The 15,592-nt window shown below is 42.3% G+C and overlaps 1 protein-coding gene across 1 annotated transcript; it reads left to right on the top strand.

The window, feature by feature from the left end:
* The first annotated feature begins 611 nt into the window (after positions 1-611).
* On the top strand, positions 612-13,686 carry LOC126562078 (gamma-1-syntrophin). Its single transcript, XM_050218488.1, has 9 exons — positions 612-693; positions 774-929; positions 5,015-5,173; positions 10,323-10,449; positions 11,923-12,063; positions 12,155-12,339; positions 12,411-12,794; positions 12,877-13,080; positions 13,576-13,686. Exons 1-9 carry the CDS (start codon positions 631-633, stop codon positions 13,684-13,686), a joined length of 1,530 nt encoding a protein of 509 aa, XP_050074445.1. The 5' UTR covers positions 612-630.
* The last annotated feature ends 1,906 nt before the right edge of the window (positions 13,687-15,592 follow it).

Below are 15,592 nucleotides of genomic sequence, written 5' to 3'. Positions count from 1 at the left end.
TGTTTGAGGCCGCTCGATGTGGACCGTTTCCAACCAATCGTGTGCCAGAAATCGGCAATTCGATAGAGTCAGTGCAAGTGCCTCCAAGACTTCGGACTCCATTTCAGTAACTAACCTTCCTCAACCGAGGGAAACTGAAACTTCCAACCCATATTGGGCTGTTTACGAGGCCCCTCTACACTCTATCGCTAATAACGATCCAAAACAAGGCAGAAAGAACCGAAAAATCCGTACGGAAGGAAACCACCACGCGTGCAAAGGGCTGGATGAAAAATTGACTAACTTTAATCAGTTTCTCTACTCTACCGCTCGTCACGCTTACCCGCAGGCCTTTTCTTATTGACTCCCCTATCTTCTCCCCCTCACTTCTTTCCAAACGATACGAGGAAAAATCGTGCCTAAGAATATTAGTTTCAGCAGTTTAAAGCTTACCACTGTGGCAGCAGCTGGTAGTGCGCAAAAGTTTGCTCATAAAATTTTAATTACAATCTGATCGATCGCCAGCGCGTAGTCGTTGCATTATCCACCCGGTCGGGGCGGAAAAATGGACCGGAATTTTCCTCCCTTCGAACGGCAGTAGCTCTCCATTGCTCATTCTTTTGCTCGCTTCCTTCTCTTCCGCAGCAAAATATGAAGATCAACGCGTCCAAGATGGCGACCCCGATCGAAGAGAAAGTTGATCAGAATCTGAAGGTAAGTTGGGACGTGTGTTCCCCGTTTGATTGGTTTGGCAGATAGTTCCGTACTATATCGTGTGTTTTTGTGCTGTGCAGACCCGCACCGGGATGGTGATGATAAGCGATGGCAAAAGCAAACCGGAGCTGGCCCGGCTACATCTGTCGATGGAGATGATCACGATCCAGAAGCAGGACACGACCACACCCGCACCAACGCCAACGAATGCTACACATCCGCCAATTGAGTCGAAGGTAAGTTAGAATACTTGATTTTTGGAAGCTATGAGTAGGCATAACAAAAAAATATGTATACTCTGAACAATCGACATCCCAATGCAATATCATTAAACCCTTCGGAGACAATGCTAGTCAGAGTAATAAATCATACGAGGGCTGACAATAAAGTAAGGTCTCCAATTTTTTTTTTATAGAAAAAGGCATTTATTTACAAAAAGCGATACACCGTTGGAAAGGCCAAGGTCTTGGCTACTTTTCTACATAATCGCCATTTTTTTCCAACACCTTGCGCATCCGCACGATGATCTTGTCTATGCCGGCAGAATACCACTCTCCGTCCACCTCGCGCAGTCAGGTGTTGACCTCTTTCTGAACCTCCGCGTCACTTTCAAACTTCTTTCCTCCGAGATGTTTTTTCAGGGTGGGGAACATGTGGTAGTCACAAGGATATGACGGATTGTTTCGCTCCTCCAAGCTTCTCTTCTAAGTCCCTAATTGTCGCACGGCGGTTTTTGAGCATTTCTGCCTCCACTGCTTGAACAATCGCATCCGAGACCGACAGTCGGCCACTTCTCTCCTCGTCGTGAACATTAGTGCGCCCGGAATTGGACTCGCGGCTCCACTTACGCACGTTTTTTATGTCCATACACTTTTCCCCGTAAACTTCAACTAGTTGACGATGGATTTCAATAGGTGTCACCTTTTTCGCACTCAAAAAACGTATTACAGAACGCAATTCGCACTTGGACGCTGACGCGAGGGGTACCTCCATCGTTGACGGCTGCTCAGCCAAGATTGAGCGGTCGGGGAAGCCTCACCCAGCAGCAAAGTGGTAGTGGAGGAACCAAGGAACACGGCAGTGTTGCTAGATTTCGCCTAGCGCGTGATCCGGCGAAGTTGCAGCGTTGGAGACCTTACTTTATTGTCAACCCTCGTAGCTCACTCGTCATAGCTCACAAGTACTCTTTGACGTTCAGCAAAATTTCATAGATTACCAAATTTGAGTATTTTTTTTTTTTAGCAAAGCGAATCAACTGAGAAAACTTGGTGATCTCACATATTCAGAGCTATTCTTACATTCAATCGTTACGGATACAGTTGTTGTAAATTTCAAAATCACATCATAATGAAGGCTTTATTTACAGCTAGGCTAGGAACGGCTTTAGATTGTTCCTAACAATCACTAAGCTCGGTTTAACTAAGCATCTAGTGCAAACTTTTAAATTAAGCATTATATGTGTCATTCTGTTAAGAGTCCTTGGTCTTTACCTCAAATCCTACCAATACCTTATACAATAATGAGGACCGATTTTCCAAACACATCGTACGAATAAATCCAGTAAGCCAATCATTGATCACTGTGACCAAACGGAGTGTTAAGCCAAAAGGAGAAGAATACCAACATTGATCTCAGGGCACAATGTTAAAATACGTACTGTTCTCAATGGATAAAAATGTATTGATTATTTTCATAGCTTTATAATGCTTCCTGTAACCAAGCAACTGATGTTTGCACTAAAAAACTTTCTTTAATTGTTTGCTTTATTCGAAAAACATCACACTCATGTGCTGAAAGAGCATAATTTTAAAAGAAATTAAAAAACAAAACAACCATACATTGATTTCATCATCTACGTTTAACTTCCTCTTGGCCCAACGACCTGCTAAGGCCACACCGGCTAACGAATGGCTTACTAGATCTTGCCGATACCACGTAGTTGGATCAGTCATCAGTCCTCACTGCGGGGAGACGATCAGGATGGAATTTATACTCCGGTCCTGCCTTGTAGAGACTTGCATCGTTGTCGCCTATACCATCGGGCCGCCACTCCAACCTACGTTCTACGTTTAACTGACTTTCAAAATGGAATAACTCCATCTATTCAAAATAAACATATATAATAAGCTGAATAAAAATTAGCAACGCTTGCAACAGTAACGAACAGTTCCGCAACGATTGATTCCAAGAATAGCTCTTGTTGTAGAACTTTCAATACTTTACGAGTCATTATTCTCCAATGATGGTCTATAAACAATAAACAAATGATAACTACCAATCGGAGCCTTATCAGGGCTTTACAAAATGGTCGGGAACTGTGCCATTCAGTAGCGTTGTATGCTAACCGGCAAATAATCTATTAACCTCATGAATCAATAAAAAGGTCAAAGGTTTTTCGTAAATTTCGAGATTAAATACGTTACGTTTATGTGCATGAATTTCGAGTATTTGTCTTTATGCTCCTACAGACTGATGTCCGATAAGCTTATGCCCGTCGAAACTAGGCAGCAAATTTTGTTTTACTCTCCGAAAAGAAAACAAAACATGAACAGACATACGCTGCGACATAAGACAAGCGAACCCCGCCTTAGGCTATCTCGGCGACATGCGAATTCCTGGTGGTCTACAAACCGGGGGGAAAACGAACTCACTCTGCTCCATCCTCTGCAAGTCCTCTCTAGAGCAACCAGAGTTTGCCGAAAAGAGTGCACACAACCACCAAGCACCACCACAAGAGCTAATCGTTCGAGCAACATTAAACCGATACCACATTAGTCGATTGGCGGCCGTAAAAACTAATTATCGCTTCGGCACGGGCGATGTGTGTTTTCTATCCAAGACTCTCTTATTCCCCCACAAAATCCACCGTGTGTTTGCTGAAGATTTTTGCCCCAAGTAGGTATGTCTCCCGCCGCACTGAACCTCGAATGAGCACAGTAATCTAATGCGAAACCAATTACCCAAACGGTCGCCCGTTTGGCGTGAGCATATGTGCAGAAATAAAATAAAATTAAACACAAGTAGCAAATAGCAGCACACTAGTCGCCAATACGGACGGACTCAATTTGCAAACGGCTCACTGCCGCAACCGTACGATTACATTATCGTCAACCGATGATAATGGCTGATGGTGTTGTGGGTCAGTTTTTGCTTAGGAAACCAGAAACCGTGTACTGCCGGTTGAATCGGTTGATAATTGTGTGTTTACTTTTCATGCTCCTTTTACGGTAAGCAACACTAATTGTAAACTGTGTTTTGCGCTGGTATTTGCTGATAAATGGTGCATAATAAACTATCGTACACGTGGTTGGCGATTGAATTGCAAGTACGTAAAATTGTAGAAGATTAGCATATTAATAGGACTTGAACCAGCATTCAATTTAAAAAAAAATCGAGCCAAATTAGGCAACCAATAATTGTACATGATTCTTCAATCAGACGCTTGGATAACCAGACATTAAGAAAGCAGACAATAATAAAATGGTTTGTGGTCATTGAAGTACTTTTATGGTCGCCAATAATTTTTATACTTCAAGTCTACTTTAATAGTTCTTGATTTCTTCAGTATTATTTTACATGGTGCTAAAAACTTATGTAAAAAAATTAGAAAGGCATTGCAAGCACAAAGAAGACAAATGGACAGTTTAAATCATCTAGTCTTATTGCATTTACTATCCACAATACAATGGCGTTTCGGTGGTAAGGCGACAGCGGCGCCGATCTTCGCACTGCTAAACCGGGATTCAAATCTCATCTAGACTCGTAGTTGAGGACTGGCCTACCCAACTACGTGTCGTTACCAGCAAGTCTAGCAAGCTTTTAAATTGCCTCTAGCGTGAGCTCGGCGGTCGTTAAGCTCCAAGAAGAGAAACACAATGCTTCCATCGGGATTTTAGTAAAGTGGAATATGGCTTATCAATCTTTCACTGATTCCTTTGAATTGTCCATGAATTATGTTTATTTATGAATAAACAAATGAGAAAATATTTTTGTAGTAGATTTCTATTTAAGAAAATTTTTGAATGTTTTATGTTTGACTATGTTTTCATTTGCAAATAACTTTCCTTTCCACCACCAATGTTCATGACCTGTGTTTCGAATCTGTTTAACACCATCAATCAATCAATCAATCAATATATTTAATTATTTTTAAAAGTATCTGCATATTACATTTATAATAAACTCTTCATAAATTAATAAAAATCATTAATAGAGAAATTACTTCACACTCTATCCTACCCGCAGCATCAGCTCAGCAATGCGTTTACATTCATGTCTTATTAAATTTTCTCCCACGTCCTTGCTATTTTCTACCCAACAGGAACGTATGGTACAGATCACACGCCAGAAGGTGGGAGGCCTTGGACTGAGCATAAAGGGTGGCGCCGAACATAAGCTGCCGATACTGATATCGCGAATCTACAAGGACCAGGCGGCCGACGCAACAGGTCAGCTGTTTGTCGGGGACGCCATCATCAAGGTGAGTGCGCTCAATAGTCCCCGGTCGGTCGGTGCGGAAGACGCGCCGAAGTTTTTTATCGCACCTGTGGGATCTTTTTCCCTTTTTTAAAGTCACGTGTTGTTGCGGTAAGGTGAACCTAAAGACAGAATACCAAACAAGGGTCTTGCTAGTACAAAACATAAGCTAAAGGTAACGCAAGGATGAATATCGATAAGAAATATACCCATGGAATGGTGAGTTCTGCTACCATATTGGACGACATATTCCTGTCGCCGTTGAGTTGCGTGTGTTGCTTGTTAGTATTTCTGGGTCCTTTTTCTTTCCGTACACGAAATCGCACTGCCCTTCCCGACGAATACGGATGAATGGCGAACGAACCCAGCAGGAAAATATGGATAAAAATGATAAGAAATCCATCCGCTTGTTGAAGTTATCTTGCCAACCAGCCCATCACGACCAGTGAAGACCAAATCGGAAATTTAAATGTATCCGCCCCGGCAACATCATCACAATTATGTTAGAGCGAAATAAACGTGTTTCGGTAAAAGTTTCCCTTATTCCTGTGCCCTCGCCATGAAAAGTGTCAAAAATTGGAGGGAAAACAATTCCGAGCACCAGAAACCGGAGGCAAAAATTTGTTTTAATCCTGATTTGTTTCCACGCTGTTGTTGTTGTGGAGAGTCTTGTTATTTCATCCCGGTGGGCGCTTCAAACGTTGCTAAAAATAATCAGGGATCACTTTGCAGCTTTCCACCAACGTACTAACCCAACAAGCTAAATTGATTCCTTGTAGTCAGCCTCCCGAAAACGAGAGGATTTCCGGAAAGTAATAAGAGTATCTTCCCCCCCTTTTCTTCCGGTACCGAGTGAACCGTCCCCTAACCTCGGGTGTATTTTTCTTTCCTACATTGAAACCGCGGTCCACACTTTTCTCTAGTAAAACCGTCCAAAAAAGGGATCCGTCCTTGCCCGACGTATGTACGCTTTTACCCGGCTAAAAAGGGAAAATGTGGTTAATCCCAGCACTGCAGACCGGAAGCGTTATTTTTTCCCGCGGTGAAAATTTTTCACTAACTGCTACCAACCGCCCGGAACGCGGATTTACAGGCTTACAATTAAATTTCAAAATTTCGACATAGAAAGCATCCGGAAAAGATTCTAGCTTTTTTTTTATTTATTCCTTTCGTTCTATGCATTTGCCATTTTTGGCAAATGCAAATTTTTTCTACATACAAAACAAACCGAACCGAAATCCCAGGCATTCGATTCGATTCACAATTGTTTACCTTTTCTGCTGAACGCATTAATTAAAAGCGGGACATTTTGCTACCCTATTTCTTTATCGTTTATACTCTTTTCCTGTCGGCGGGACAGGCCAACAGGAAAAAAAAGGTTCCTTTTCCGACCATTACCAGGAACGCGAAAGCTTGTGCTGGGAAAGTTTCAAGTAGCGGTGGCAAATTAAACCCATCCTCTGTACAATTATGAAGTGTACAGTGTTTTGGCAGTTGAAAACGTTTCGGTTCGCAAAACGGTAATCGTTTGGCGGTACGTGTCGCGTGCGGATGACACTTTTTACCGAGCTGTAGCCGACTTCAAAGTGAACTCGCCAAATGGGTCATTTAAAATAGTCTACAGTGCGTACCGTGAGGATGTAAACATTTATACGTTTAGGATTAATAAAAGAAAAATTTAATACATTTTTGGATGTGAAATCTCGCTTCAAAATCGACAATCGTTCTCCCTTAAAGTAATTAATGAATATGAAGTCATACAAGAGAGCTTTTTATTCGCAATGGAATCGTGTAATAAAGTCTTCTGCTGTGGAACATAAACACGCACAGATGAATAGTAAATTTCCGGCCTTAGCTAGCGGAATGTATGGAATAAAGCGGCGAATATTTGAACGCTTTGCTAACTTTTTTGGGATGGTAGTATCGAATTAGCAGTCAATTTTATTATATATTTTGATTTATATTTATTCACACACTATTTGAACAAAAACCTTCGAGCACAAACAGATGTCTTCTGCATAAAAAGATGATATAAATTGACGTGGCTTAACAAACTTCTAATGCCACGCCGGCCACCTAATGGGTTACTAGCCTTGCTGATACCTCGTAGTTTTGTAACCGGTACTCACTGCGGAAGCCGTTAAACCAAGAAAATTAAGAAAAATCTTATATAGTGACCACCAGTTCAAAAAGCTGATTCCAAAAATTCCTCAATGATTGTGTGATAGTAAAAAACCTGTTGTTGATAAATTTTAAATATTTTCGACCAGAACAAATCAAACTTTTTTACCAGTCCACCCAACCAACGTTAAAGTTAAAAAAATTAAAGAGAGGATGGTCTTGTTTTAAGGTCTTTCGTATGTTTTTTGTCGTGTTTTAGTCAATTTTTCATCAGAATTAATTATGCAAAGCACTGTACATGCTTTGTCAGTAAACTTGATACTCTTCGTCTGGGATCAAAGCATTAAAATACTATCAAAAAGGATAAATTAAAAATACTTCTAAAGCGTGTTGCACTGATAGATGACGGTTGTTTTGATTTTGTGTGTTTTGAATCCGAATATCAATATCATTGATAGGGCCTACATTTTGTTCTATGCTATAAGAGATTTCTGCAAACTTAGTTTGCTGGGTAGAGATGTCCTTCATTGGATGAAGCATCTATCTACCTGGTAATGTAAAAGAGCCTGAAGAACCTGCCCAAATCTCACGTTAATCCTTCATACTTCGTACACAGGACAGTGTCGTTTGGAAAGCGTTTAAAACGTAATAAAACCTGCTCCCCATTTACTACCGTAGATAATGATGAGCTATACCCTCGTGCCAGAATAAGACCACCGGAGGTAAAATTTTACGACCATCACCCCTAATGGGTTAGTCTTGTCTCTGTGAGCAAATGGGATGACTTCATCCTGTCGCTTTCACCAGCCACAAGTCAAGACCGTGCGTTTTTCGACACAGTAGGTTGTACTTTTAATTGAACATCAACAGAGAACCTGGAAACTCATTTGGACACTTACTGCAGAGGTAAAAAAACCAACAGAGTTGCCGACAGAATGTCCCGCCGTCATCTGGTCTGCGGAAACTAATCTCTTCCTTTCGGTCTTTCGGTCGAATTCAACCCAAAACCAAAAAAAAAAAACTTCATCCGTCAGTTAGTCATTCATTTCATCAATCGACCGGGTGAGCTTAGAGCATGTCCTGTGTCCTTTTACCTGGCGCTTTACTTTATGTTAGGTTATCCCGTATCGACAGAAACACTAAAAAAGTGTCCCAAAGAAAGATAAATGTCACAAAACCAGCTACCGGTTTCTGTTGCACGTGTGTCGCTTTTTGTGTCCTGGCCGGTGTGTGTGTGTGTGTGTGTGTGTGTGTGTGTGTGTGTGTGTGTGTGTGTGTGTGTGTCCTTCCATTATCCCATTTGTTTGATGTGACTGTGCTTATGTGCGGCGTATGAAAAGCTCTTGACCACAGGAACCATAGCGAGAAAATCCAGCAAGGGCGTTTAATTAAGTTAACGTACCAATGTGTCAATATATCCTTTGCTGGGGATGGTAAACCATCGGAAAGGGGTCAACCAAAGCAGGTGGGGGCGTGAAAATGGGCCACCCTTTTTTTCCACTTGTCCAATTGCCAAGCAGGCAACGCTAAATGAACATCAGTCACTCGTGTATGCGCTTTTTGTGGCCTTTTTGATGTTCCGTTTTTTCCATGCAGAGAGGATTTTTGTAATAAAAAATGTTGATTTTGTATGGGTGATTGCATTTTAAGTTCTCTTTGTTTCCGTTGCCTGAAAGCGCTTTCACTGGTTTTGATAAGGGTTGTTTCGAATTTGTAACGAGAAATTGGAAAACTTTGCCCACCCATAAAAGCTTCTCTAATTCCCTCCTGCTAGTAGCTGTGTTGGTGGTGTAATACCTGTCTAGATCATAAATCAGTATCAAAAATTCATCAAAGAGCTTGAACACCGCAAGGGCAACGTTACGGTTCGTACCATTCTACCAACCATTCGAAAAAGCTGCTCTGCTCCCATGCTAATCCAACGGGTTAAAAGGCATTCCGAGAACTAAGCGTAAGCTAATGTTACAGACCGAATGTTGTGGCTAGTAACTTGCTTTTTAAAAATTCAACACATCTAGCCACGTAGCACTTGCCCATGGGCAAGAACATATTTCATCTGACCGGTGGTAAAGGAGGTGCACCGGAAAGGTGTAAATTTGAACCAGAATGTTAATTGGATTGTGTGGGAAATGATTTTTTTTATATCTCATATTTTATTCACATTAATGTACCTATCCATTCCGGGTCTTAGAACTTTGCAGAGAAATAGGTTGTACGAAATTCACCAATCTGATTTTTTCCCAACGTCAATTGGTCAGGCAAAATATGGATTCCTGTAAATTATGAATGCCATAAAAGTTATTTTGTCTTGACTTGCATTAAAAACGAATAAAATCTGTCTATGTGAGATTGCTTCTTGGACTAGCTATTTTATATCTTCTGATGTTAATATTCAATACAGTCATTAGAAGATTCATGTTTAGACACTATTTTGTAAAGTTTCGAAGACGATCTTGTGGCGGTCTGATGCTGTAGTCAACATCGGCGCCGGTCTTCACACGGTCCGGAACCGTACAGCACACCACAACAGATATGGCAACCCTACAAAGAAGGATAAAGCAAGGTACTCTGGCACAATGTTTCATTAGGATCACTTTCCCCCGTACATGTGGGTTGAGTGGTTATTTTTTAATTGTGCGTCAGAGGTAACATTCATTTAATTATCTCCTACTTAATATGTGAGATAGCTGCACAGTGCGATGTTCAAAGACAGGAGGCAAAACGCAATGAAAACAGCAATAAAAGAAAGCAAATTTAATTAACTAAAATTCGCCCACCACCCATTTGACAGTAACTACTACCCTGCCCCAGTTACAAATAGAACTGAAAAATCTGGGCAGTGTTAAACATCGCCCCAAAAGCCAACGACACCAACGACCATGGCTGCCTCTCGCAATACATCATCATCATACCTCTCTCCCTCTCTCTCTCTCTCTCTCTCTCTCTCTCTCTCTCTCTCTCCACATCGCCTCTTTTGTCACAAAGTACCCTCAGCACCCTCAACTACAACTCTCCATTTGCTGTACTTTCAGGTGAACGGTGAATACATCACAGCCTGTCCACATGACGACGCGGTCAACATTCTCCGGAATGCTGGCGATATCGTGGTCCTTACCGTGAAGCACTACCGGGCCGCTACACCGTTCCTGCAAAAACAATGTAAGTTCCTTTCGGGCTTTTACTTTGCCTCCCATTTCTCATTCCCTTCACCCCCTAGGCGGGTGAAGCCTTCGAGCGGGCAAAATGTCGTCCTTTTTGGCTTAGAGCTTTACTCAAAGGCGCGTTGTTCTCGGTACAAGTGCTGACATAAAAGCAAGCAAGTTTCATTGGAATCGGTCAGCTTTTCGCCGGGGAAATGCTGGTGAACGAATTACGAAACGGTTGAGAGACACAAAAACAAAACCAACAAAGTGGAAAACGACACACTTTACGTGAAGTGGTTTGTAGCTCAATTTCTGGTGTTCAGGACACCGGTCGTCTACGGCCGTATTTTTGCTTCTATGCCACACTACAAAGGACAGCACACGTGTTCTAACTTCTGTTGCGCGGTCCTTCGCGTTGGAAAAGCACACGCGAACTGTTGCGCAACCGCTTCCGGACGTTTTGAAGGATCGGCCTCAAACACCTGTGAACCATCGGCATTAGATTCCTGTTTAGTAAAGATTACTAGTTTCAGCTGTAGGCAGATTGTTTAAAAAGTTTTTCATACCAACTACCAAACACATTTTGCAGCGATGTCAAACACATACAGTAAAGGGCGTAAGAATAAGATCACGTGGTATTCTAAAAAATGTAAAAGCAAGGCTGCGATGATGGCGATTTTCAACGAATCGATTTAGATTTTTGTCGCAAATATTAGTTAAAGATTCTATGAAAACGATCCTGAAAACGCTTTCGATCGTTCATCAATATTGGGGCCCGAACTCACAAGGTGCCTACCACGCTCCGGTCTACAGATTCAATGTGAGAAGGGCTACAAATGTCCACTGCGCTTACGGCTTTCGAAGGACAAAATCCACCACTAGCGGTGAATTCATTCATTAATCTCTCAAAACTTTACTGAACGAAGCTGAACCGTTTTTAATATTCTTTGATGGGCACGTTCAACCTTTTCCCACTCGTTACAACGACGGAATGAGTGTATGACATCCCATAATTAGTCATGAATTGGCTTCCACTAATCATCCAGTACAATTAAGTCAAATATTCCAGAAATAACTGTCGAAGACTTTTCGAAGTTGACGAGACAAAGATTGATAATAAGAACAATTTACAAAACATGGTTCCAGTCATAAAATTGATTATATTTTCGAAAAAAAATTAATTACCAATCTCGATGTGTGACACTCCAGGATCTAGTGGAAGCTTTTGCGCACACTTTGCACACTTTTGTTGCAAAATTTGCTAAAAACTCCACTATCCCCGGAACCGGAATCTCTTTCCATCAAAGTTCTTCTGCAATTAGCTTCTGAAATGCAAACCCTTCCCAGGTTCGCTTGCCAGTATGTTCAGCCGGGCGCCATTTATCATACAGCAAGCACTCAACCGTACGGTGCTCCGTCAGTCAATGTCAAAGTTGGGTGCATCCGAACAGCACTGATTCCATAATTTATTTCGTTACAACCTCACCAGTAAGCCGGGAAACGCCCGAATCGGACAATGATGCAACGTGCGCCGAGCTGAAGGCGGATGAAAATTGGAAATCGGTCAACAGCAGCCGTCCGGTGTCCATCAGTTCCGAGCCGGAAAATCGATGGATCGACTTGGTTTCGGGTAAGTTTTTTTTTTTGTTTCGCGTGTCCATAATCGTGGAGGATGATTGATTTTCTCTTCCGGTTTGCGTGCTTGTCTGTCTTTCGACTAGTTCCGCTAATGATGGCGTACGTCACGAGGTACATCTACGGTACCGACAAACTACGGCCGAATGCGTTCGAAGTGCGAGGACTAAACGGGACCACCACGGGCATTATACACTGTGACGATCTAGCCATCCTCAGCCAGTGGCTAAAGTACATCACGGACAATGTAGTCGGACTGACAAGCTTGCAGGTAGGTGGTACCTTGTGTGGTGTGTGTCGCTGGTGTGCATCGAAACTGACTCATTTCCCGATGATTTCCAGATGAAGCTGTTCAACCGTAACTTCCCGGTCGGTGAACGGATCGAATATATGGGCTGGGTGAATGAGGGCGTCATCAACAATCACATCTCCTGGCAGAGCTACAAACCACGCTTTCTGGTGCTGAAAGGTACGGAGGTCATGCTGTTCGATTCGCCACCACTGAACGTGACCGGGCTGACGAAGGCGAACGTTGCGTACAAGGTGTACCAGACGATGTTCCGCGTGGTGAAGGAATCGGAAACGGTTGACTCGCGGCAGCACTGCTTTCTGCTCCAAAGTTCCGGCCACGAACCGCGCTACCTTAGTGTGGAGACGCGCCAGGAGTTGCTGAGGATTGAAAATAGCTGGAACGCGGCGATCGTTACCAGCGTTATCAAGCTAGGTGTAAGGCCATCAATTCCAACTTGCCTACAATATATGTAGAGCAGAGCGTTATTTCTTCATCATCTCTCCTTTTCTTTTCCAGCGCAAAACGTTCGCTGTGTCCCATCACGGTAAGACGGGCGGACTAACGCTTGACTGGCAGGCCGGATTTTCCCTGACCGAAGGTGCAGATGCGGCCATTATCTGGCAGTACAAGTTTTCGCAGCTCCGTGGCTCGAGTGATGATGGGAAATCGAAGCTAAAACTTCACTTCCAGGACCACGAAACGCGCACCATCGAAACGAAGGTACATATTTAAGAGCTTTACTCCCTAGTTTGATTTTTTTTTCGCAATTTCCCGGCTATCTATCGATTGGGAGTCATGCATCTGCGCTTGACACACGCCGGGAAAATATGGCGCAGTTTTGTTTTTTTTTACACAATTCCACAATTTTAATTATGGCCTTTACGGGATCTGTTCAAATTTGTTTTCGTGTTCGGGATTTGCCACAGTAGATTCCTTGTTCGTTTTGTTCGTTTCTTTAGATTTTAAAATTGAAATTTTTGCTGCCGTACACGTATTTTTTGGATCATTTTTGAAAGTTTCATATGCCTGCCGTTAGTGGTTTTTTTGTGAACAGTTAATTTCTTGGTGCTAATTTTGGTTTTCCGGATTTTTTATATTTCTTTCTTCTCTTTTGGTATCGCGCTTCCACCTCATCTCTTCCAACCATTCAACCAAACAAATCACCATCATCATCATCATCATCCGCTGCGCGCACGATGCTCGCGGGTCAAAAAGGAGCTCGAGTGTCATGTGCTGCAAAGTTTGCTGTTCTGCATGCATGCCTTTCTGACGGCGAAAGTTGCTTCCGTCGATCCCACCTTCCTGAGCTCGATCCAGCAAGCCTAGAGAGCGTTTGGCGCAGGTCCGGCGGATTAGTACTTCCGCGCTTTTGCTGCTGGAAGTGCCGTGATGTGTGATGTCTCCACGTGGGGGGATAGAGCAATGTCAACAACCGAGAGCTTACAGACTTCAACGAACTACTACTACTTCTACTACTACTACTGCTACTGGCCATGATGGCATCGTGCGCCATCCGGCGGCACGCTACGTTTATTAACACCGTGGAGCATCGTCGAGAAGAGGTTACACGATTTTTAGGGTTGGATAAAGAAGCTTCCCAAAAGTCCGTCATTTCGGAGGGGGAAGAGTCATCCGAATGTTAGTGTTAGTTTAGATTGTTCATTAAATGGAGCCGACCGGGGAGAGAAAAAAATGGAGTCTAGACGTTCTAGGCGCTAGTAAACCAGTTAAAGGATAGGTTTCATTCGTTGTGATTGTTGGCGCAACCAAATGTTCGTGAGAATGTTTTGCAAAACATATTAGTTACAAGATTTGCGATTTTATGTTGCTAGTTTAAGGACATACGAAAATGTGAATGTTTGCACCCAGCCACACAGTTATCGTTAATATCCCTTTCCGCTGCACCAATTCTTCATCGAAATATACACCATGGCTCTTGTGGACAGGTGAACACTTGGCGTGACAGATCCAAAGAGAACGATCCCTGGAACTTTACTGCATCTGTTCGTGCTATTGATCCGTAACCGAACCCTTACAGACTGACTGACTAACTCCCCCGTCAAGCGCCAGTAATGGGGCGGTCCCTGAGCTCTGATTGATGGCAGTAATTTACGCGGAGGACGTGTGTTTATTTCGCACTAGCATGTACGACAGGATAGACTGCCCAGTTCTAGCCGTAAACTAGAATTACCAGGTCACATCACAAGTGGCACAAGGATTTAATTACAAATCTAACACAGAAAGTAGGTCACTGGAGAAGGTTGGTTTAGCGTGTGGCAAGAGATTTGTTAATTATTAGGTCACAAAAACAATTAAATTGATGCTGTGGATGGATAGGTGGCGTTGTAGAAATATTCCATTAATTCCACGCTACGCGGATATAAAGTGAATAGAAAATTGAATTTCATGTTAGTGTGTTGGAAGTGAGGGAATGATTTGGTTTTTTGGCCTTTTTAATCCTAATTCGTCTTTGCTCGCTTGTACAGAACACAAAGTTATTGTCACAAACAAGACATCCCGGTAGGAAATCAACCAAACAATTCATACAGCACACCACCAGCAGCATCGACTCCGACGTTGCGAAAGATAGTTCAATATTAGACGCACATAAGCACACAAATAATGTTATTTAAAGTAAATACTTAAAACAAACGAAAGCTCCCGTAAGTAACGCAACTCTTTCAGTGCCGCAAACCGAGCACACTGAAACATTTACCCACCAAAACAGAAGGAAACGTAAACGATAGAGGATGGATATTATTATCGGCGATATAAGGAAAAACAAACAAGAGAAATGGAGTATCAAATCAAACCAAAACACAGCCTCTCTCTCTCTCTTTCTATCTAACTGTCTCCCAAGCGTATAAACTGAAGTCGAAATAGAACAATTTACTAAACCCGTAAAACTTGTTAGATAGATAGTTGTGAGCAAAACAAACAAAAAAGCTTCACAATTTTAAACCAACTAAAGCAGATGAAATGTGAAATAGAAAAGAGAAACCACAACAGCAAACAATTACCTATAACCGGAAAGTGGATAAGGGAAGCATCTAACACACACAACTAATATTAATACTACTACTGCTACTACTACTACTATTTGCTAACCAGACCTGTACTCCGAATCCATTTACTACAATATAGTCAATAGAGGAAAGAAAGAAAGCTCAAAGTGTGTAACAAAAACAAAACAAAAATCAAATTAAAATTACAATGTTAGAAACAAAAAGGA

Source organism: Anopheles maculipalpis, chromosome 3RL, assembly GCF_943734695.1.
Source record: "Anopheles maculipalpis chromosome 3RL, idAnoMacuDA_375_x, whole genome shotgun sequence".
NCBI lineage: Eukaryota > Metazoa > Arthropoda > Insecta > Diptera > Culicidae > Anopheles > Anopheles maculipalpis.
Note: the sequence above shows the minus strand (reverse complement) of the source record. Positions and strands in the feature narration are given on the sequence as shown.